This window comes from Penicillium vulpinum, assembly GCF_028829585.1.
Source record: "Penicillium vulpinum strain IBT 29486 chromosome Unknown utg000004l_segment0_segment0, whole genome shotgun sequence".
Lineage (NCBI taxonomy): Eukaryota > Fungi > Ascomycota > Eurotiomycetes > Eurotiales > Aspergillaceae > Penicillium > Penicillium vulpinum.
The window spans coordinates 7,045,708-7,066,135 of NW_026643244.1; the positions used below are offsets into that span (position 1 = coordinate 7,045,708).

The window sequence follows — 20,428 nt, forward strand, 5'->3', positions numbered from 1 at the left end:
TCAACCTTAAACATACCGGATGCTATAGAAGCCAATAAAAACAATGTTCCCCATAAAATTCTAGCTCAGAAGATCTTCCCGAGCACCCGCTTCGCCTCATCGGCCATAGCGCCATCCTTCGATCCCTTAACAACCTCATTCTGCTGGAAATGGAACCGCCTTTTTGTAGACTGCGCAGCCTTCTTGGGCTGCGGCAGTTCCTTATCGTCATTACCAGCCTCCTCCAACCGCCTCTTCATCTTCTCCTCATTCTTTTTCGCCATGCCATCAGCAATCCGACCACGCTCAACACCCTCAATGAATAATTTAGCTTCCTTGGCTTCGCGAGCATCAGCAATCTTCTGCTTGCTTTCCCGTTCAGATCGCTCTCGTTGTACGGATTGCATAAGATCATCCCAAGTGAACCGTGAGAGATACTTTATGTTCCAGACATCATCGTGATACCCTACAATCATTGCACTGGTCAGTATTCATATCGAAATAGCAGGGACGTAGATAATGGCAGCAATAACAGGTAGACTCACAGCTTGACTTCAAACCACCAACAATAGTCGCATTCAATGTCTCCGCGCAGATCTTGGCCGTCTTCTTGTTGGCGAACTCGATCCATCCTTCGGTGTAGAGTTTTCTCTTATTCGATCGATTTCGATTACCGGCTGCAGACGGGAGAAGAGGCGCTAGGAAGATCTTCGTGATATCTCCGAACCCTCTCTTCTCTAGCATTGCTTTCAAGGCGAAGGGTTTCAGATATGGCGGGAGGGAAGAGAAGTATATGACGCCTGAGCGTGTTTTCTTGGGCTCTTTTCCGTTGGCCAGTTTAGACAGCTTAGCAAGCTTGCCCTTTGCTTTGAGCGACTTGGCTGGTTTGGTGCTGGGTTGTTCTGAGTCTTTTAGGCTTGCGCCACCGTCTTCGTCCTCGTTATCTTCATCTTTGTTTTCGGTATCTTTGTTGTCTTCATCCTCGTCTTCGTCAGACTCCTGCGAGAAATTTTGTGTGCTTGTCGTCCGTCGCCGCTTCACGGCCCGGCCTTTGCTCTCCACCACATTGGCTTCGGAGTCGTAGCCGCGGTCGCTGCCGCTGGCCTCATCGTCACTGGCCGCGATGTCTAGGAAATCGTTATGTTTGCGGGTCGTCATTTTGTAAAAATCCGAGTAGGGTTGATAGGCTTGGTCGTGGGAGGCAGAAGTCTGCAACTTTTTTTATGCGGGTGGTCTGTGCCCTCGGAGTCGACCCGTTCCAAGGTTAGATCTACCAATCAGCCACACCATCAGCCACCTATCCAAGTCGATAGTTATCAGATGTATGAGACAGTTCAGCTTAGAAGGGCTTTAAAATAAATTTTGATGAAAAACTAAAGAAAATTCTTTGGAAATTTTGTACTGGTATATCTCTGAAGAAGCCCTTCAGGCACCGTATGTTAAAAAGAACCGACCCAAGGTATCCACGAAACGCCACAGAGAACTAGTATCAAGAGCCCTCATGGTATATGCAAAGAAAGGACAAAAAATTGAGTATGTCACAAGTCTAATTGATCCCCAACGACACCTTTGCTCGCTCATAAACGTAGAAGCTCACTGCAACCATGGGCACAACTTTAACGTATCCAATGGTTAGTCCGACCCAGAATCCTCTGAAGCCTCTCTCAAGCCAGATCGTACGAGCCGTCTCTGCAATGCCGAGTCGGCGTCCATCACCAATTGCACCACCGACTTGCATCCGCCGGCGGAGGACCTCCACTGGGTATGATGAAGTCTGCGAAACTAGACCGGCCATAGCACCAGACAGAAGCTCAGATGTGGTATTGAGCTGCGGTCGTTTGGGTCGATCCGCGGGGTTTTCTGGCTCTGTTGTTTTTCTGAGAGTGTAGGGCGCTACGCTTGGGTGGCGGAACAAGTCACCCACTGTGTCATGCGTAAGGAAAGACATTCCGGCATAAGGGAGCATTCCGAGGATAGTAGGGGAGAAGCCGCGGTAGAAATTGGTAATTCCGGTGCGCGGGACAACTTTCGAAACGGCAGATGAAGCACTTTCGGCAACAGCAACGGAAGAGGACTGCGCGGCCGCGGCAGATTTGGTTGTTGGTGGGGGTTGAACACGCTCATGATAGATTTGCCGCCATATATCCACCAAGCCTGAGCGATGCGATTGTCGGGTTTCAAATGCCATTCGCACGCGCATCAACTCTAGTGGATATGTGAAACATACAGAGGTGACACCGGCTAAACTGCCGGAGACCAAGCGGCGGAATGGGGTCTCATGTTCGCTGGAAGGAATGATAACTGCACGGATCTGCTCGTATGCAAGAAACTTTATCGCGGCATATGGAAAAATTCGAAGGAGAGTCACTGAATGGCCCTTGTACAGGCCCTGGAAGCCTTCGGTGCGCTTGATATCTCGAATCGCTGCTGCCAGGCCAGTCCAGCTGCCTGTGTATTTGGCGAATTGAGGGTTTGACGCCTGGAAGAGAATCTTCACGCGATCGAGGGGCGCTACCACGGTCTTGGCCTATAACGTCCGGCGCATCGGTCAGTACAAAACTCGCAATCACCTGTAACGGATCGAAACTTACCGCACACCCTGCCAGCCCTCCAGCAATTCCACTCCTTATCACATAATCCATAGAACGCTTTTTAATCTTGGTGTCGCCATTATCTGATTTGTCCATGGCGGCGGAATTATTTGACACAATTAGTTTCGTGACGCCGCCGACGGGCGACGATCCCCGGTGTACGGTCTCGCTCATCAGAGCGGACTGCGGAGTAGAGTCTGGGGATTTGTCGGGGTCATAGGCATGGTCCGAATGACCAGTCGACATGGGATAGGAAGAGGGAAAAAAGACGGGATTGTGAGAGCAACCGAGGCTCACAGGAGGGGTGAGAATATCCGGGGCAGTCGTCCTCGTGATCAGTTTCGGCGATAATCAACGAATATTCTCGGCGTATCGGATGATCTTCGGAACGCTGCAACTGTGCATGCAGGTATAGTAGTTAAGTGTGTAGCACAGCAAGCTTAAAACGAAATTGAAAGAAGGATATGACAATACAATGGCAAAAGGTGAAAGAGTAATAACGTTATGTGCTGTTTTCCACTGACGTATTTGCGAAATTTGGATGGTTCCAGATATCGTTATGTACGAACATTCTGACATGCCGATACCAGCGACTCTCCGCGAATAGCCGGCGGATTACAGTATTAATACGGCCCGCAAAATCAGCGAGTCCCGAGATGCCGGTTTGTCATCGCTTTCTGTCGTCACTAGTCCTAATTGGGACATGTAGCCGATAATCTATCCTGTAGCCTTCATTGTAGCCCTCATTGCAAGTCTAGATTTATTCTATTGGGAAGAATACTTGTTCTATGTTATTGCATTGCTTCTAAGCTATTTAACTTCTTCCCAAAAAAAATGCTAGTTAGAAAGGAAATGAACTCCCCGTCTCCATGCAGCTCGAAATGTATACGAAGTACAAAGAATATCGTGGTCGCGTGATATTGTATGTAGAACTAATGACTTCTGAAGGCATTACCCCTTGCGCTGAGCGCGTGTTCGGGTCAAGGGCTTAGCCTGCTTGGCCTGTTTAGCTGCCTTGGTCACTCTAGTGTCATCCGAAACCCGCTTGCGCTTGGCTGGCCGCCCAGGATCAACATGGAGATGTCCATGCTGGGACAACGCCGTCGTGTTTTTCCAGCGCAGGCAGCGGGGGCTATTCTCATTCACATCCACATAGGTCTTGGTCCGGGTGGTGACACGTTTGGCCGGGATGTCCTCCGACTCAGCTCTATCAGGCGTCTCGGCTAGGTACGCCTTGCGATTCTTCATGTACTTGGCGATGTACTCTTGCTGGATGAGCAGCTCCTTCAGCAACTTGGACTCCCGGTTGCCGCGCGAGTCCAGCCACACCACGAGCTGTTCAATTGCCTCTGGGTCTTCATAGTAGCCCCATTCACGGGCATTTGACACATGGGTTGGCCCTTCTTCGTTCTTCTTGCGCTCTGCAGGGGTGGTTTGGAAATGCTTCTGGTACTGCTTGCGCTGCTCGTCAGTCACGTCGATGAAGCCGGCGTGCTCCATTTCATCCGGGCCTTGAACCCACAGGCGGCCATTGGCATAGCATGCCTCGGCCGTTGAGCTTTCCGGCATACCCTCGTAGGGCATCGCATTACGCTCAAACCACCAGTAGCGATTGCAGAAGCGATCCAGTCCAAGGCATCGGGTTCGAGGGCAGTCGGTTTCACGAAGGCTGTTCTCCACAGTCTCGATCTGATCCTGGAGCTTCTCGATCTTTGCCTTTTGCTCGTCAATCTTTTTCAAGACTCGCTGGTATTGCTTGGACCCTTTAGGCTGCTTCGCCAATATCTCCTTACGCTCCTTTTCCAATTCTTGCTTCCGTTTACGCTCCAAGGCCCGATCAATCCCTCCGCGTAATGAGCGTGGTCGAGGGATATCCTCGTCTTCTGTGTCCCCAACCATTTCAGAGTCCCCTTCCAACCGAGAATCATCCAAGCCGTCCAGCTCGGGCACTGGCGTAGGTGACTTGCCGGCCTTTTCGGGTTCGGGCTGAACAGCCTTGCGTTCCTGGTGCAGCTGACGAAGCTCGATGAGTCTGAAAGCCGATGTTAGCAGTTGAAATGACAATAGTCAAGGATTGGCTTACCCTGCTTTGCGCGCCTTCTGATACTCGATTTTCTCCTTGCGCAACTCTGTCATCTGATTGCTGCACTCTTCTAGATAGTTCCGGATGGCTTTGGTCTCCAAGCTCAACATGCAAATCATCTGAAGCGCCTTGGTACGCAAATTGATATCAAGTGTTTGGTACTGCTCCTGTACGGTATACTGTGTAGGCTCGCGATCGAGGGGTGCCAGATGCTTGAGAATGGTGTTGCAGACTTGTTCCGAGCGAGGACGGATAGATAGCTGGTGCAAAAGTCCAACCATCACCAACTGCCATCCACCATTGCGGAAATCGCGTTTGCGGAGACGATCAATCCAGCCATATTTCTCAAACATTTCGCCGGCACGATGGATCTTTATCTCCTCGGGTTCGTCTTCATTAATCTGTGCTTTGATGACGACTGCCTCTTCCTTGGCCAAACTTCCTCTAGTTGTCATTCTCCCGGGCTTCGCCTGAGGCTCTGGGGTCTCCTTTTCGGCCTCTTCTTCCTCCTCCTCTTCCTCCTCCTCTTCGGATTCAGATTCGTCGGAATCCTCAGCAGGGAAGTCTGGGAGTGAAATCTGAACAGCACCATCATCATCTGATGAATTGACAAGTTTTTTAAGAACGGCGCAATGCACTTCAACAAACAGCTCGCAGTCCACTTCATCGGATGAGAACCGCATAGCTTGAATGAAATCGTCAAAGGTGAAAGAATCCAGTTCGAATACTTCACAGTAGACATTGAGTGTGTCCCAAGTCTCCAGGAGCAAACCCACCGTTTCCGGCTCAAGATCATCAAGCAAAAGGTCCGCGGCACCATCGTCTTCAGACTCGCCTACCATCATAAATTTCAAGGTAGGCCGGTGCTGCTTTTCAGAATTAGGAGCAAGGTCCAGATCTTCGATAGGATACTTGATTGGTGGTGGGGACAGTGCTCTTGGCTCGTTCTTGATGACAACTGCCGGGAGTCCGGCAAGCTTCCTATCGCCAACCAGTGGCGGTTTGGAGGGGCGCAAAGGGTTGGAAGGCAGAAGGAATGATGGGTTACCATTCAGTGACCGCTGATACTCTTGGTACTGGGCCTCCCTTGATTTTGCCATGTCGTGTGCAGATAATTTTGATTTCTGTCCCTTAACTGCGGGTTTCAGCTCGGGCAGCTGCTGAGAAGAAAAGAAACCGAAGAAGCCATCTTGGTCCGCTTTCTTCATCGCCTTCTTCTCTGCTACCTTCGCACCATACTGCAGATGCTTAGGCACCTCGATTGGAATCTTGTATGTCTCTGCGACAGATGGTTTGACCAACCAGGGGGCACCTGTCCAGGATTCTCTGGTGACGTTGTTTTTGATAAATCCGCGCAGCATCAGTTTAGTGAATGCCTTTCGGTCGCGCGTGATGTGGTCCTGGTCCAGCAGGGCCTCTTCATTTTGTCGATCCAGGATCTTAACCAGATACCTGGCAAAAGCAGGTGTTTTAATGGTTCCATCGGCATATAACTGTTCTGCGAAGTTTGCCTTGTCTCTGATGGTACCATGAAGCCGACTACTATCCTCAAGCAAAATGAGCACAGCTTCGCCTGGGTAGAAGTCTGATTTGAATTCCTAGGTTTGTTAGATCAGTTGTTAATAGATGATGGGATTATCTCACTTCATATATTTCATCCACTGAGAAAGAGTAATATTAGCTTGTTTCAAACTACTAGAAATGACAGGAATAGCATACCCAGGCTGTCCACCCTCGAAACTGTAGAGAACTGAATCCTGCGCAGAATAGGCTCTCTCAGCGCATCGGGGAAACTGTTGTTAACTTCACGCGACTCCTCCGTCTAGTGAAGGCTTAGCATATATCCATCACTTGGTGCCCATATTATAACATACCTCGCTACGGAGCGCCTCGAAAAAGGTTAAGCCCGAATGGCCGGTGATCTCGCAGATGAAACGGCGTTGTTTGTAAAAGTCCATTCGCTGGAGATAAGGCTCATAGCTGGTGAAGACCTCATTGGTCTCCGGAATAACCCAAACCTGGAAGGGAAAAAAAAGAAGATCAGCGAGAAAGTCTGCAGTATGCGTAATAAAATACATACCTCGGAGCTATCATCTTCAATGACAGTTTGTGGGAGGTATTGGACCGGTTTCCGTTTGAATAAAACCTATCCATGCAATTGCGTCAGTCTCTTTGTCTCCGTAACATTCACCACTTTCTTCATGGCATCTCCGCAATCATTCCATCGGATACGGTGTTGCATACCATGATGCTTTAAGTATTAAGTGTGGACGCGCCAGTCGGCCAGGAGCTACCGTGTACAGAATCGATCATGAACGGGACTAAACAAAACGCGATCTTAGTTAGCGAGTGAAGCTTGTCGATTGAGTGTGTGAAGGTAGAGACCGCGTCAGACACGCAATCGGCGGAGGTAACGGGAGCTGTGATATAGATTGTAGATATTCCAGTTACTCGGGTGCACCGTTGCGTGGGGAGGTGGCGGTTGTGGGAGGGAATTGTCATGATCAGGCCTGGTCGCAGATCCAGAATACGCGCGAACAGTGGAATAGCGATGCCTCGGGAATTCATGCGGACTTACCGGAGTAGAACGCGTCTAGTATGAAGTTGGCGAACCAAGCGATTCTGAGGTGATGAGCTGGTATAATATCAGGTGAGGGGGGGAAGTGAATATTTGAGGATGTAGGAAGCAGGAAAGAAGAAAGGTAGACAAAAAGGAAGCGGTAGATCATTGCAGGACCGCGAATCAGCGGTGGATGCTGATTGGTGGAGAGGAGGAGCAAGCGGGAGCCAAAGCCCAGCAGAAAAACGCTGGGCTTTCCTCGGGACCCTCGACTCTCCCTCTCCCTCGTCATCCCCCCGACTATCAATTATTTCTTCCTTTCTTTCCCAACTCTACCCGTATTTACCCTCATTCGACTCCTCTGGTTGAGGAGAATTTATCTAGATCCTTTTCACTTCAAGTTTCTGTCAAATTTCTATTCTTGAATGCGATTATCAATTCTCGCCTATTCTTCGGTCACCACCCCGGGGGCTAAGATCGGGACAATCAATTGGAACTAACGGGTTCATGCCAACCACCAGCTTTGTTTGTATTTTTAGCATGAAACATCAACCTTTCAACAATATTCTCTTTGGCTTTAATTGCTCAGGTCTTATTTGTTCACCCTACCGTCATCTACCTATGTAGTCATATTTCATACTTAAAATATACCCAGATCTATTTTGAGACTGTATTCCACTGAGGTGCAAGTCATGATTATCAAAGAGCTTTGTATGCACATCCTAGATCAGGTATCTTGGCTGATGACTATACATCACCTTTATAATTCTTTAGAAAGTAAGCAGCTATGGTTGGCATCCATGTAGATTTGATACACCTTCTTCAGCCACGGTGTCACAAGTGCATTGGCCACCCAGATATCTATTATTGAATAAACAGTACTCCGTATCTGCCTATACTTACTGGATTTCAAGAGCTTCTCTTTTACATCTCATCACACCCTTTTTTTTGTGACTGTTTGTCGCGCGGCTAGACGTGAATAACAAACGTGCTTTATGTGTAAAACCGCCACTCACAATCATTGTGGGTATATATGTTTGATATTTTGTTGCTTTAGCCCGGTTGCTTGTAATTTCACCTAGTAACCTTGAAATAACTGTTAGTAGCTAGTGGAAGGTGAAAATATCTAGACAAGCTGGTTAAGGCGAACTTTCACATTTGGAAATATATATGTGCAGTATATATGAATTTTGATAACCAGACAATTACCTATACCAGTAAATAAACCAAATAGGTAAGAGAACACCGAGATATTTACATCCAAATTGCCAGCATAGTCCTAGAATGGAAGAACAGAAAACAGAAATCTTCCCCCATGTTTCTATCCGACCTGCATTTGGCTGCAGGCCTACCATGGATGAAGGGAGACTAACCAGATTGGGACTAGTGAGGGAATAGACTCTGTGAGCCGTGGGTCTTATCCACGTGGAAACAAACAATGCAAACATTCTACATCTGGATATTGCCCCTGTGAATCACTTCAAATGACCTCGAGAGGTTTGAAGTTCATACTTGACAGCCAAAGATATGAAATAATTATTTGATCCTTATTTTGATAAATCTAAGATGTAAAATAAACCACCATGAACCCAACCCAGCTTCCGACAACGCCGAGGGCACAATAACTGCTCATGAACATCAATGGTAGGAACTCTAGCCGGTCCCATCCGAATATCAAGTGGTGCCCCAGGGAGCAGTAGATAATCAAAGGAATAGAAATGGTCAAATAAAGCAGCGAAAGCCGGTCGAATAGGAAAATTCGGGGCCGCTCGGGGACAGGTGCAACTCGGTCGAAGACGAAGAGGAACAGCACTAACCACATGACTGTATAAATGGTCTTGAGGGGGAAGTCGGCTGCTGTAAATAGGAGTGGAAAGAGTGAGACATGCCCTGCAACTGCCAGAGGTCGGAAGGCGCTGAAGTAGCGACGGTCCTTGAGGGCGATCAGACTGAATGGGATGATAATGAGGAGAATGGCTTTCTCATGCACATGCCAGCCGAAGAGGAATGATGCATAGCCACAGAGAGTGATTGCACCGACAAAAGTATCCCAACACCCTGGGTTGAACCATACCTTGACGAGAGGAACCTAGGCAACTGTGAGAGAAGGCCAAAGACACAAGACGAGGAACACTTACCAGCTGGAACAAGAATGTCAATATGAAAGTTTGTTCCTTTGTAACCTCGGGAAGGACAGCAAAAGAGGTGTCTCCCACCAGTCCTCGTGTGACGCTGTTCAGAGCATCGGTGTTCACAGGAAGGCCCAGCCGTGGAGCAACTACAGACGTTGTCAGATAAAATTGTATTTCGGGTGCGGCAGGAGCGATAGAGACCACTTACCAGAAATAAGTGCTCGATCAGCAAAGGAGTACATAGCCCAGATATTTGGCGCCCAGTACGCGTGACACAGCCCTCTGGAAAACGGAAACAGCCTGTCCTTGAGCTGCATCAATTGGCCCCATTGGGCAAATGGCCCAAAGGCAATTGCAAAAACGCCAACCACGCAGAATCCAAGTTTGAAAATATTACCGAATCGGGGCCGGAAAACTGATTTGAGACTAAGGCAATAGGTGCGCAGCAGATAGACGAAGTAGGCGAGAGCGAGATAGAGATATATGTGCTTCATGCATAGCAGCACCGCGAAGAGGATGCCACTGTAAAGGAGAGTCGATTGCTTGCGAGCCAGGACAATTGATAGGACCAGGAGTCCATACATGAAGCCATTGTATTGGAAGTGGATATGATCAATGATAAGGAGACCGGGGGATAGCAGGATGGAAAGACTGGCCACATGTGCAGCCTGCCTGTTCGGCAAAGGAACGGACTTAATAAATCTATTGAACGGCAGTCAGAATTCCATTCAATCGATGAAAAGACAAGATCGAGTGCCATACCGACTAAGTGCATAGACGAGAACTAGCTCTGTCAAAATGACAGTTGCTCTTTGAAAGTAGACAGTCTGCCAGGAGTCATAGCCAAGGTTCTTCACGACCAACATAGCAGGGTCTGCATACGCAGCAGCCTGCGACATCAGCCACTCGAAGGCTGCAAAGAACGGTGGGTAATCGAGCGTCCATTCCGAGGTTTTCTAGACCAACCTAAGTCAACACTGACGACACTTGCCCAATAATCATGCGCCCCGACTGAGCGTACCTCGTAATACCATTCTTGAATTGGGAGAGAATGGGTGATGGCGAGCCAATTGCGATGGACCTCAAAATCGGTCGATTTGCTACAACACAAACAAAAGCATGTCAGCAAAGCTCATTTGGTAACCCCGATATCCTGGTCCAAACTCCCGTTGGGTCTCCTTTGTAGTTTTTTGGCAGCTGTTTTGCAGTGCTTGTTCGATATCTTTCCACCTGTCTCCTTGATATTTTTTGCTGTGGCAAGACGAGCGGGACTTACTATGCGGGGAAGAGCAGCACCTTGAAGGCAGCTGCAACGATGGCGCATTGCGCCAATGAAGGGTATAAGTCAGCCATTGGAGCTCCTGCGCATGATGGGGTAGCGGTGTTGGAAATGAGAAGACACAAGATGCAGGAATGCGCAAATCGGCGAAGTGAGTAGCTTCCTCCGCACGGTATTTTGCGAACACGTGACAATGCGGAGGTCGGAGGTCAAATCAGGAGCCAAACACCTGGGCAGTAAGGACAGATAAGTCAATACAACGCATATCAGTCAAAAAGAAACACACTCTCCGTATGGACTTCACAGACGTCGGAATCCGCCACACGATTCTCAATAGTGTACAACTCCATCACTTCATTGATTTCTCACCATCGGCCGCCGTCATTGCGAAGGAAGCTCGCCTCTGCATTATTGCCATTGTTGTCGGCTGGATCACCACTAGTGTTGTCTCCAGCATTTGCAATCGGAATTGTGACCGCGACTCAAACCATAGCAAGCGCTGATATCTGCTGCGCAAAAATTCCGCAAATCTATATCATCATCAAGCTCCACGAGCCGTTAAATCACACAACATGATCAGAACGTTAGCTTCCCTGGCATTGCTTGCCGTAGGGTCCACAGCCCAGATTATTGAAAGCTCTAGCTTCGGAACCGGTCAAACGTTAGTATAATGCCCATGTTCAGCCTTTGACTGAGCTGACCTTCAGACCAGGATATCACCACACAGAGACTCTATCCCCGGATGGGTAATCGGAGGAGAGGGCCATGAACCGTCTGTTGTGAGTCGGCCTATATGAAACATGGCCGAACTGATCTAACAGCTGTACAGCTATCAGACAAGCTCATCTTAACGCCGCCGTACCCTGGAAACACACGGGGATCAGCTTGGGCGCAAAGTCCGTAAGTGATGGGCTTCAAGCCGTGATACCGGACACCGGATAATAACATTGATATAGAGTCTCTCAGTCGGAATGGTCAGCAGAACTTCAATTCCGAGCAAGCGGACCAGAAAGAGCGGGTGGAATCCTGCAATTATGGTATACCAAGGAAGGCCAGTCTAGCATTGGTACCTCGAGCATCTATACTGTGGGCCGATTCGATGGCTTCGCTCTAGTAATTGATACGCATGGTGGAAGAGTGCGTATTGGCCCTGTCCCGTATTGTCGAGGCGTATTGATTAACCTTACCTATAGGGTGGCAGTGTCCGTGGATTCCTGAATGACGGTACCATCGATTACAAAAGCCATAACAGCCCAGACAACTTAGCCTTTGGCCACTGCGACTACTCCTACCGCAACCTAGGCCGTCCATCAATTTTCAAACTCAAACACACTAGCTCTATCTTTGAAGTCACCATTGACGACAAGCTTTGCTTCTCAACCAACAAAGTATGCACACACCATATCCCGCCGACATCATGCTGCACCCACCTTGAACATACTAACCTTCACAGGTCACCCTACCCGCTGGAAACACCTTTGGTATCACAGCAGCCACTCCCGAAAACCCAGATACATTCGAGGTCTTCAAGTTCATCCTCGAGTCCGCCGCAAGCCAAGGCTCGACAATTCCCTCCAACCAAGGCAGCACTCCCCAGCAGCCAATTGTCAATGAAATTCCTGACCAGCCTGCTCAGCCGATAATTAACTCGGGCGCCGAAGTCAACATGAACGGCTTGGCTACCCAGATCACCGACCTCAGCGGTCGCATCCAGCTGGCCAGTAAGGCCACCAACCTCATCCTCCAGGAAATCAAGAACCAAGCCCAGAAGGCCGATCAGCGCCACGCAGAGCTTGTCCAAAAGTCCCTGACCCAGGAACGCCAGCTCGCCCAATTCGATGCCCGTCTTTCGCGTGTCGAGCAGGCGCTCCAGGTCGTCCAGTCCGAACTGCAAAGCGTCGCTCTCCAGAGCAAGGACTACAGTGGACGCTTCAACCAGCTCCACGAGACGCTGCGCTCATCCCACCTCAGCCTGAGTGAGAACTTGCAGGGTCACCTGCTGAGTGGTAAGTCCGCTTGCTTTGTTCAGATGATTCAATTCGTTCAATCTGCTAATTGCTTTTCTCTCATCTTATAGTCATTACCGCTTCTAGCCCTCGTATGGGCTTCTTCATCTTCTTGCTGATCGCGTTCCAGGTGGTCCTTGTGATCTCCTACGTCATCTATAAGCGTCGCCGGGCCAACATGCCCAAGAAGTTCCTTTGAGCACCCCCGTTTTGTCCCTCGCTTCCCCTCACCCCCTGGTCCCATCTGAATCTGTATTGTCTGGAGTCATTGTGTGATGAAGGGTGGGGGGATACTCATAATATTGACAAGTGTGCCCTGCCCGGAGGTGAGCACCGGTATTGATTTATCCTTCCAGAAATTATGTATAGAGTACGAATATCATTACGTTCATGAAAATCCGAGAGTTCTTACATCTACAAGTGAGAGAAAAGTAATCTGACAAATATTCATTTGGCCTTTGGCCCATGCTATCGTACATATTGTTCCTCCGAGCCACCCGGCCACGCAATTTTTTTTTTGAGAAAAAAAAAACAAAAAAAAAAACAAAGCAAGTTAAAAAACATCATTGAAAGAAAACTGGCGTGGCCGGGCAGCCCGGAGGAACACCCGATTGCCTCCCTGGCAATCGGGAAATTGAAACATTTTTAGAAAAAAAAAAAAAAAAACAAAACAGAAAAAACAAGAGAAACAAATCCACAATTCAGAACGCCAAGGCCTTTCACCTCAGGGCCTTTTCATGTGTACTTTGAATTGAGGTGAAAGGCCTCAGCGTTCTGAATTGAGGTGAGCCACCTGGCTCACCTCACTTGGACTTGGAGTATTGGCGCTTGCGCGCCGGTTCTCCCCCAGATCCCTGGTCAGCAGCGCGGGATCGCTTGCGATTGAACACAGGGATCCGGGGGAGAACCTCGGAGTCGGGGTGCGACTCCGAAGGAGGGCGGGAGGATTCGGGGTTGAGGGGGGGGAGAATTGGCAGCGTGAGAGGATCCCAAGGTGGACTCCTCATCAATGCCGGACGAAGTCTTCTGAGCAACGGGCGAGGTAGGCCCGGCAGCTGCGGCGATGTGGCCTTCGCCGACAGCAGGAACAGGAGGAGCAGGCTGGCTTGCAGCCATGCTGAGGAGAGCAGCGGCAGCGTCAAACTCGTCATTGGAAACGGGAGCGCCGACGATCATGCTGTTAACAGCGTAAGAAACATTTCGGGAGAGGTCGGTGGGAAGACCTGTTTGGGTGATGTTGGTGCTGGATCCGGCGGTTTCAGCACGGTTGATGTAGTCATTGGTGATTTGCTTGGTCAAGTCCAAGCACTTTTGCTCAACATCTTTGGCATATTTCTTTTGACTTTCATGGTGATCTTCTTTGACAGCAGTGATGAAATTCAAGCAGACATCACCTCCGAGGAAACGGGCTCGTTTCTCTCTCCAGTCTTCGTCAAACAAACTCTGATTTGGGTCGTCAGGAACCATGATGTCACAATCAATGAAGGCCATGTTCTTGGTTCGACGAATACGGCGGATACGCTCATCGCTGCCATTAAGATCCTTGGTGGCAATCATATCGTCAGGCGTGACATGATTAGGACACATCCACCCGACCTTTGGGTTAGGGGGATGTGCGCGGGGAGGATCAAGGCAATCCAGATGAAAGCGGCAAGGACAGTAGTCGCAAGTAATAATGGGACGTGTACCTTGGGATGTAAAACCACACTTGGAGCAACGGATGCAGTCTCCCTTGTTGTCGTATTCACGGAGAAGCATGGGATTCGCGTAAATAATAGGGCCGTCCTGCTTGGGTGCTTTAGTCAGCCGCGGCAGGTGGGGCGCGGACTTGTAGTAACGTTGATGCTTCAAATTCCGGGCATAGTCTTCATCAAACACAACTCCTTCATCCACTCCCTCGAAATGTTCCTTGACATCCTGGGGAAGTTGGAACTCTGTCTTCTTGTAGTGTTTGGAGTGTGCGATCAGGGTCGAGAAACTGTTGCGAATGGAACACTGGGGGCAGTGCCACTCTCCCTTTGGCGGATTCTTGGGATCCAAGGGGGGATCCAAGCATTCGAAATGGTAAGAATTAATACATGTGTCGCAGCAGAGTAAATCGCCACCTTTTCCACATTGGTGGCAATCGTCGCTGTTGTCGGGGGGTTCACTGTAAGATGTCATGTTAGCACATAGAACTGGGCCAAGTCACGCCAAGAAATCACGTACATAGAATTCGGGTTTTGGCGTGGTTCATGGTCGCCAGACCAGTTGTTAAATCGAACTGAGTAGCAAGAATTTGAGAGCGAAGAAAGAGTTGAGATTGTGGTATCAACAGAAAGCGACCGCGCACGCTGTGGGTGCTCAGGAGCCTTAGCCTTTGCTTTCTGGCGTCGTGAGACAGGCTGGCCAGCCTTGCGAGCGATGACCGAAGCAGATGGTGAATAGACAGACGGAGCCTCGGGCTCCGGACCCTTGGAAATAGGGATGTCGAGGATAGAAGTTTGGGCGGGGAGGGAGCGCGAACGATTGATCTCCTCGATATCCTTATCGACACCAGTGTCGATGTTCTCCATGTTGTAGGGATGTTGAATGGCATCTGGAGGACCAATCTGGGTGCGAATTGCACTGTACCGAACAACCGCGTCATTTTCCGAATAAGACTGTGCTTGAAGACGAGCACGCACAATTCGCATCTTTTCCTCGTGATCAGGATCCATCTCCCATTGGCGCTTACGTTTGTAAGCATTCTCATTGACTCGGCATGGCTTCTTGGGTCTCTTGAGTGGAGCGGTATTCGATTTGCCGCTCAGGAAAGCTTCCTCAACACGAGGACCACTTGTGTCGCGATAAATATCGGAGACCTTGAAGCTGGGCTCTGCGTCAATAGAATTGGCAGATGGCATGCTTGATTCACTGCGGGGGGAAGAACTGCTGCATTAGCTGTAGCGCGAATGTATTTCTGATACCACTGTTGGGCTTCTTGACTAGACTCGTTAAGGATGGCTTGGAGGCTAAATTGCTTTTGCTGATCTCCTTCACCATCGGCCATGTTGGCAACTAAAGAAAGTTGGAATTCATCGTCCACAGCATTGGACCAGAAGTAAAGAAGGGTGACGGCAACCAGCTCCTTGTCATCCTTGGTTGCGTTGATGATGGATTGCTTGATAAGAGCGCGGAGTTTGCGAACATCATATTTGTCGGAGGGATGGAAAGGAAGAGACATCAGCACGGTGACGTACTTGTTGGTGTCGTCCGCGCCCGGGGAGGTAGAGGTAGGAGTGGCTGCATCGGCCGGGGTGGTGCTGTTGCGAACGGCCCGATTGGCCATGGTTTCGACTTCGCGCGAGATTGAGGCAAGTGACGCTTCTTCAGCGACATCAAAATGATCTTTGTCGGCTGTGAGGCTCTCAACCCCGTTGACGGGGGAAGGGCGAGTAGCTTCATTGCGCGGGTCGCTGGTCGGCACGGTCGCGACGCGTTGCGCCCGTTCAGAGGGAGGAGCTACACCAGCAGCTCGGTACTCCGCGGTCGATGGGTATTCCCCAATCGGTTTCATTGTCCGATACTGGGGGTGGGCTTCGAAGGGCCCGGGGGCTTCTTCTGAAGCTTCCGTCGTTTCGCGGTTTGAGAAGAGCCCTGACGGCTCTCGGACTGGGTGGACCCCGTAGGGGCGGGCGGAAGGGGCCTGCTAGGGTTAGTGCCACGCGCTCCATGCCCTAACTTCTTGGAGTCAACGTACTGAACAGCAGTTGCAGCAGCTGCATCCTGCTTCTCTTTGATGGCCTTATCGGCTTCAGCTATTTGAAAAAGTTAGTGTTTGGTTTCATCTTGGAAATGAGTGAAAAAAAAGTGTGGGGTAATCTCTCAGTTTCACCTGAAAGATGCAACATCTTGTTCTCTCCCATCTCAGAAGTGACCAGTGATCAGATCAGTGGGATAGAAAGAGCAAGTATCGTTTATATTAAAGCGAGCAAAATGATATGGTGGTTTCAATGACATGACTTGGTTTGTTTGAGAGGGAGAGCGGAGTGTGGTGTCTCATGCACCTCAGGGCTCAGTGAACCAAGTGCCAGAGCACATCCCGCTCCAGAAGATGAAAAGGCATTTAATGACATAAGAGGAATGTTATAAGAAGACCACTTGTCTTTGTCCGAGAAATGTGCAGGTCAAGAGACAGATAAGGTGTTGCACCTCAGTCACAACGGGAGCAGGGACGTGGTGACATGGGAACATGAGACTGGAGACATGATGGTATGGGGACCTGAGACTGGAGACAGGGACAGCATGGTACAAAGAAGCATGGCATGAGGTAATCTTCCAATGTGAACAGAGGGCCTGCGATATCCGTGTCACAGATGTGACTGGATACCAGGGAAGGGGACTGGATTAGATGGAGGATCATTACTTACTCTTCTTGTTGAGAAGTCGCTTTGAGACTCGACGCACGGTGTTTCGAACGGCATCCATTTTTAACGGTGAGATAACGAAATGGATAGAACGTGGAGAAGAGAAGAGAAAAGAAGAAGAAGAAGATGGGATGGGGGAGGGAATAAATACTCTGCCAGAATGGGGGACCTTCCTTTTTGGGCCAGGGCTATTGTTCTTTTTACTGAGAACAAACGGGGACAATAGAATAGATAGGAGTCCAGGTGACATGTCACCTCTTGACCTCGATGCCTGGGTGTCTCCCTTGAGGATGCCTACAGAGAACAATAGCTTTTATTGATCTATTGATGTAAAGAATACGAGTCTTCATGTGAATAAAGCTTCAATGGTTGCTTAACCTTAGCTCTACTAGACCTAATCTGGCCGTGTAGCAAGTACCTTAGACATCCAAGCAAGTGGACAGGCTCTATATTGACCTTAGGGGACGGGTTTGTCCATTGTATGCATGTCTCACGGGTAAATGGTGACTAGGATAGAATACACTCTCTAGATACTCCAAACGCCGTGGCTCTATGTATCTCTGCATATGGGGATTCAATAGTCAACAAGAATGAGACAGAGATCTTAATTATATTGCCTCAAGACTCTACACACACCAGCAAGTTGGGACGGACCGGTTACCTATTCCCTATCATTGCCAGTCAGTAAACAAACATCACCTAGGTAACTTAGGATAGTGTTCTAGTGCCCTGCCATTGCATACTCCGAAAGAAAGTCACGGACCTACAAACATTTGAACATCGTCCTTCTATTGACTAGTCGACCATGAAATGCACATGTATCTAGTCCTAACCTCTCTCTCAAGCAACAACCTGCCTGGAACAGATTACAGATTGAGATTCGAAATGAGCAAGAACATACGCAATTAATAGAGAACTACAATGGCCACCATCTCAATAGAACATCTCCATATAGGTTTACAATACACACAAGTACAGACTGGCAACGTCTTGATTTGGTCCATGGAGTCTGCTCCAATTGCTACATACAAGACAGACAGACAGGCATCCAAGGAAAAGCACAAGAAGGAGATTTCCCTGCGCCAAGCTCGTCGATAAAGTATATACCGAGGTTTCCAAACAAATGGGTTGGCATTGCCAGCCCTGTCGCATGTCATTGGAAAAATCAAGTGTTTCTCTTTTGTTTTTGGATAGATTTCGTATGACCTGCAGCGAGGCTCGTCATTGGATATCGGTTTTGCATTCAGATTGGACAAAAGGTCCTACACTATGTCAAAGTGTATTGCATGAAAATGATGACCATGGAAATTTGTTGAGAGCATTGACTCATATTTACTCAGCACTGCCGGTGGTCTCGGTGGCCTTGGTGGTCTTCTTCTTGCTCTTGTTCTTCTTGTTACCGGTAGAGCGGGCAAGGGGCTGTTCGAGGATCTTGAGGATCTCCTCATCCTCGAGCTTCTTGTCGGACTTGATCTGCTCGAGATCGACGGGCTTGGCAGCGGCGAGCTTGGTGAGACCGTTCTTGGTGATGGCTGTGAATGAGGGTTAGCTTACAGGTACAAATCATCTCCATGCAAATTCAACGGTACTTACCAACGGTAGTCAGCAGACGGGAGACGGGGGAACCATCAGTCTCGCCGGCGGGCTCGTACTGGCGCAGGACACCGCCACGAACACACTCAACAACACCGACCTTAGCGGCCTTCTCGTCATCAAGCTGGCGCAAGCTGAAGGGGAAAGTGCCGAACTTCTTGACAACCTCAGACAGAGTCTGGCGGGAGCTGGGGCGCTTCAGGCCGTAAGTGGTGGTGGTACGGCGGTGTAGGGTAGCACGGTGGTCGAGGTTCTTGACCTTGCCGGATCCCAGACTGAGGCCAATCTCAACACCCCAAACTTCGCCGACCTCGGGGACACCGTCACCGCGGACGCCGTTACCGGGGGAGAGAATGATCTTCTTCTCACCCTCAATTTCGTTGCGGCCGAACATCCAGCTGGTGGTGTTCTCAACGACAGTGCAGTCGTAGGTCTTGGCGATCTTCTCGAGCAGAGAAGACATGTAGGCCTGAGTAGGGGCCTTCTGAGCCGCGGCCTTCTTCTTCTCCTCATCAGTACCTTGAGCCAGCAGACCCTGGGGAATCATGAGGCGCAGGAGGACCTCGTTGGCGTAGTGGGTAGCGATAATGAGATCAGCCTCACGGCCGGTAACAACTTCCTTGGGGGAGTCCTTCTTGGGGACGACCACCATGTCGCAAACAATGGTTCCGAATCCATCGATCTGAGCACCAAGCTGGACCTTGACAAGCTCGCCGGCCTTCAGAACGGTCTCGGCCTCGGCGGCATCGGACACCAGAGGAGTGTAGGGAGTCACGTATGAGCTAGGGGAGACAGTCGTGGGGTGAGAGATACCTTGATTTACAAGTCACAATCAGTTTATGTGGTTCTTCTGCCACTAATTGGGTGGGGAGGGGGTGAACCAACCCTTGGCAATCTTCTTGCCCTTGAAGACCTTGGCAATCTCCTCGTCGAGGAGCTTGTCACCCTTCTGACAGATCTCGACAATCTTCTCTCCCTCCAAGCAAAGGGCTATGTAGATGTTAGATCACAAAGTGGGACAGTAAGAAGTTTTTGCGCAACATACCGAGAACAGCGTCAAGGACGTTGTGAGAAATTTGCGCAGCGGTCTTGTACTTGGTCAAGGTGTCGGGGTTGTTGAGGGTGTAATCTAGAAATAATCGAATGGTTAGTTATGATCTATGAGCTGAACATGTTTTCTTTGTTGTGATGAGTGCCAGCGAGCTCATGACCCATATTGGACTCTGTGCCCACAAACGTCAGAGCTTTCCACGACGGAGTTTACATACCAACTTCGGGTGCTTTGTCTTCCGCCATTGTGAAGTGAATTGAGCTCGTGGAGCTGTAACTAACAAGTAAATGTAAGTGGTTTTAAAAGAAGTATTCGGATTGTAAATCCGTGTGAAGCTAGAGGAGAGAAATAGACCGAGATCGAGTCGTGTGCAGAGCGTGGAGCGGGCGTTTAGCGTTGGTGGGGTTGGGTGGTGGTCGCCTGATGTTTCAGGCCCGCTACCTAGGGCTTTGCCGAAGACGTCATGGCAATATCGCCCTTGACTTCATACTGAGCTACGCCGTTGATCGGAGTCGAGGAAACATATAACTATAGCTATTAGGTAAATCTAGTATTTATTTGGTCATATAGACTGTAAATATATTCTCTGATACCCCGGATTCCGCCACAATCAAGGATTCGCTCAGACCCCCATTCTACTCCAATCCCGCGTAACTTCTCCTCACCTGACCAGTGTTTCCCTTGTACATCCCCTCATGTATATTGCTGAGAAGTACATCGATGTAACCGGGCTTTTTATCCTTCGAAATTACTGGTCCTTAGACAC

At 49.4% G+C, this 20,428-nt stretch overlaps 8 protein-coding genes across 8 annotated transcripts; 2 read left to right on the forward strand and 6 right to left on the reverse strand.

Annotated features, from left to right (window-relative positions):
• Positions 1–65: 65 nt before the first annotated feature.
• N7479_011183 (RNA-binding ATPase activator ESF2) lies at positions 66–1,137 on the reverse strand (the record flags this gene model as incomplete). Its single annotated transcript, XM_057258874.1, has 2 exons — positions 66–445; positions 525–1,137. The coding sequence occupies 2 exons, from the start codon at positions 1,135–1,137 to the stop codon at positions 66–68; spliced, it is 993 nt and encodes a 330-aa protein (XP_057106332.1).
• Positions 1,138–1,525: 388 nt separating this feature from the next.
• Positions 1,526–2,816, reverse strand: N7479_011184 (coenzyme A transporter; the record flags this gene model as incomplete). Its single annotated transcript, XM_057258875.1, has 2 exons — positions 1,526–2,506; positions 2,571–2,816. 2 exons carry the CDS (start codon positions 2,814–2,816, stop codon positions 1,526–1,528), a joined length of 1,227 nt encoding a protein of 408 aa, XP_057106333.1.
• A 705-nt stretch (positions 2,817–3,521) lies between these two features.
• On the reverse strand, positions 3,522–6,900 carry N7479_011185 (uncharacterized protein; the record flags this gene model as incomplete). Its single annotated transcript, XM_057258876.1, has 7 exons — positions 3,522–4,602; positions 4,654–6,251; positions 6,298–6,314; positions 6,373–6,475; positions 6,528–6,671; positions 6,734–6,799; positions 6,898–6,900. 7 exons carry the CDS (start codon positions 6,898–6,900, stop codon positions 3,522–3,524), a joined length of 3,012 nt encoding a protein of 1,003 aa, XP_057106334.1.
• Positions 6,901–8,774: 1,874 nt separating this feature from the next.
• Positions 8,775–10,698, reverse strand: N7479_011186 (dolichyl-P-Glc:Glc1Man(9)GlcNAc(2)-PP-dolichol alpha-1,3-glucosyltransferase ALG8; the record flags this gene model as incomplete). The annotated part of the gene is made up of 6 exons (XM_057258877.1): positions 8,775–9,302; positions 9,352–9,491; positions 9,554–10,047; positions 10,108–10,301; positions 10,367–10,445; positions 10,622–10,698. 6 exons carry the CDS (start codon positions 10,696–10,698, stop codon positions 8,775–8,777), a joined length of 1,512 nt encoding a protein of 503 aa, XP_057106335.1.
• Positions 10,699–10,917: 219 nt separating this feature from the next.
• On the forward strand, positions 10,918–11,127 carry N7479_011187 (uncharacterized protein; the record flags this gene model as incomplete). The annotated part of the gene is made up of 1 exon (XM_057258878.1): positions 10,918–11,127. The coding sequence occupies one exon, from the start codon at positions 10,918–10,920 to the stop codon at positions 11,125–11,127; it is 210 nt and encodes a 69-aa protein (XP_057106336.1).
• A 69-nt stretch (positions 11,128–11,196) lies between these two features.
• N7479_011188 (uncharacterized protein) lies at positions 11,197–12,829 on the forward strand (the record flags this gene model as incomplete). Its single annotated transcript, XM_057258879.1, has 7 exons — positions 11,197–11,285; positions 11,337–11,403; positions 11,454–11,524; positions 11,581–11,761; positions 11,818–12,012; positions 12,078–12,630; positions 12,702–12,829. 7 exons carry the CDS (start codon positions 11,197–11,199, stop codon positions 12,827–12,829), a joined length of 1,284 nt encoding a protein of 427 aa, XP_057106337.1.
• Positions 12,830–13,488: 659 nt separating this feature from the next.
• On the reverse strand, positions 13,489–17,079 carry N7479_011189 (putative PHD finger domain protein; the record flags this gene model as incomplete). Its single annotated transcript, XM_057258880.1, has 5 exons — positions 13,489–14,779; positions 14,839–15,525; positions 15,579–16,297; positions 16,357–16,409; positions 17,022–17,079. The coding sequence occupies 5 exons, from the start codon at positions 17,077–17,079 to the stop codon at positions 13,489–13,491; spliced, it is 2,808 nt and encodes a 935-aa protein (XP_057106338.1).
• A 1,271-nt stretch (positions 17,080–18,350) lies between these two features.
• Positions 18,351–19,907, reverse strand: N7479_011190 (curved DNA-binding protein (42 kDa protein); the record flags this gene model as incomplete). The annotated part of the gene is made up of 5 exons (XM_057258881.1): positions 18,351–18,550; positions 18,612–19,424; positions 19,497–19,601; positions 19,657–19,740; positions 19,880–19,907. The coding sequence occupies 5 exons, from the start codon at positions 19,905–19,907 to the stop codon at positions 18,351–18,353; spliced, it is 1,230 nt and encodes a 409-aa protein (XP_057106339.1).
• Between the last annotated feature and the right edge of the window lie 521 nt (positions 19,908–20,428).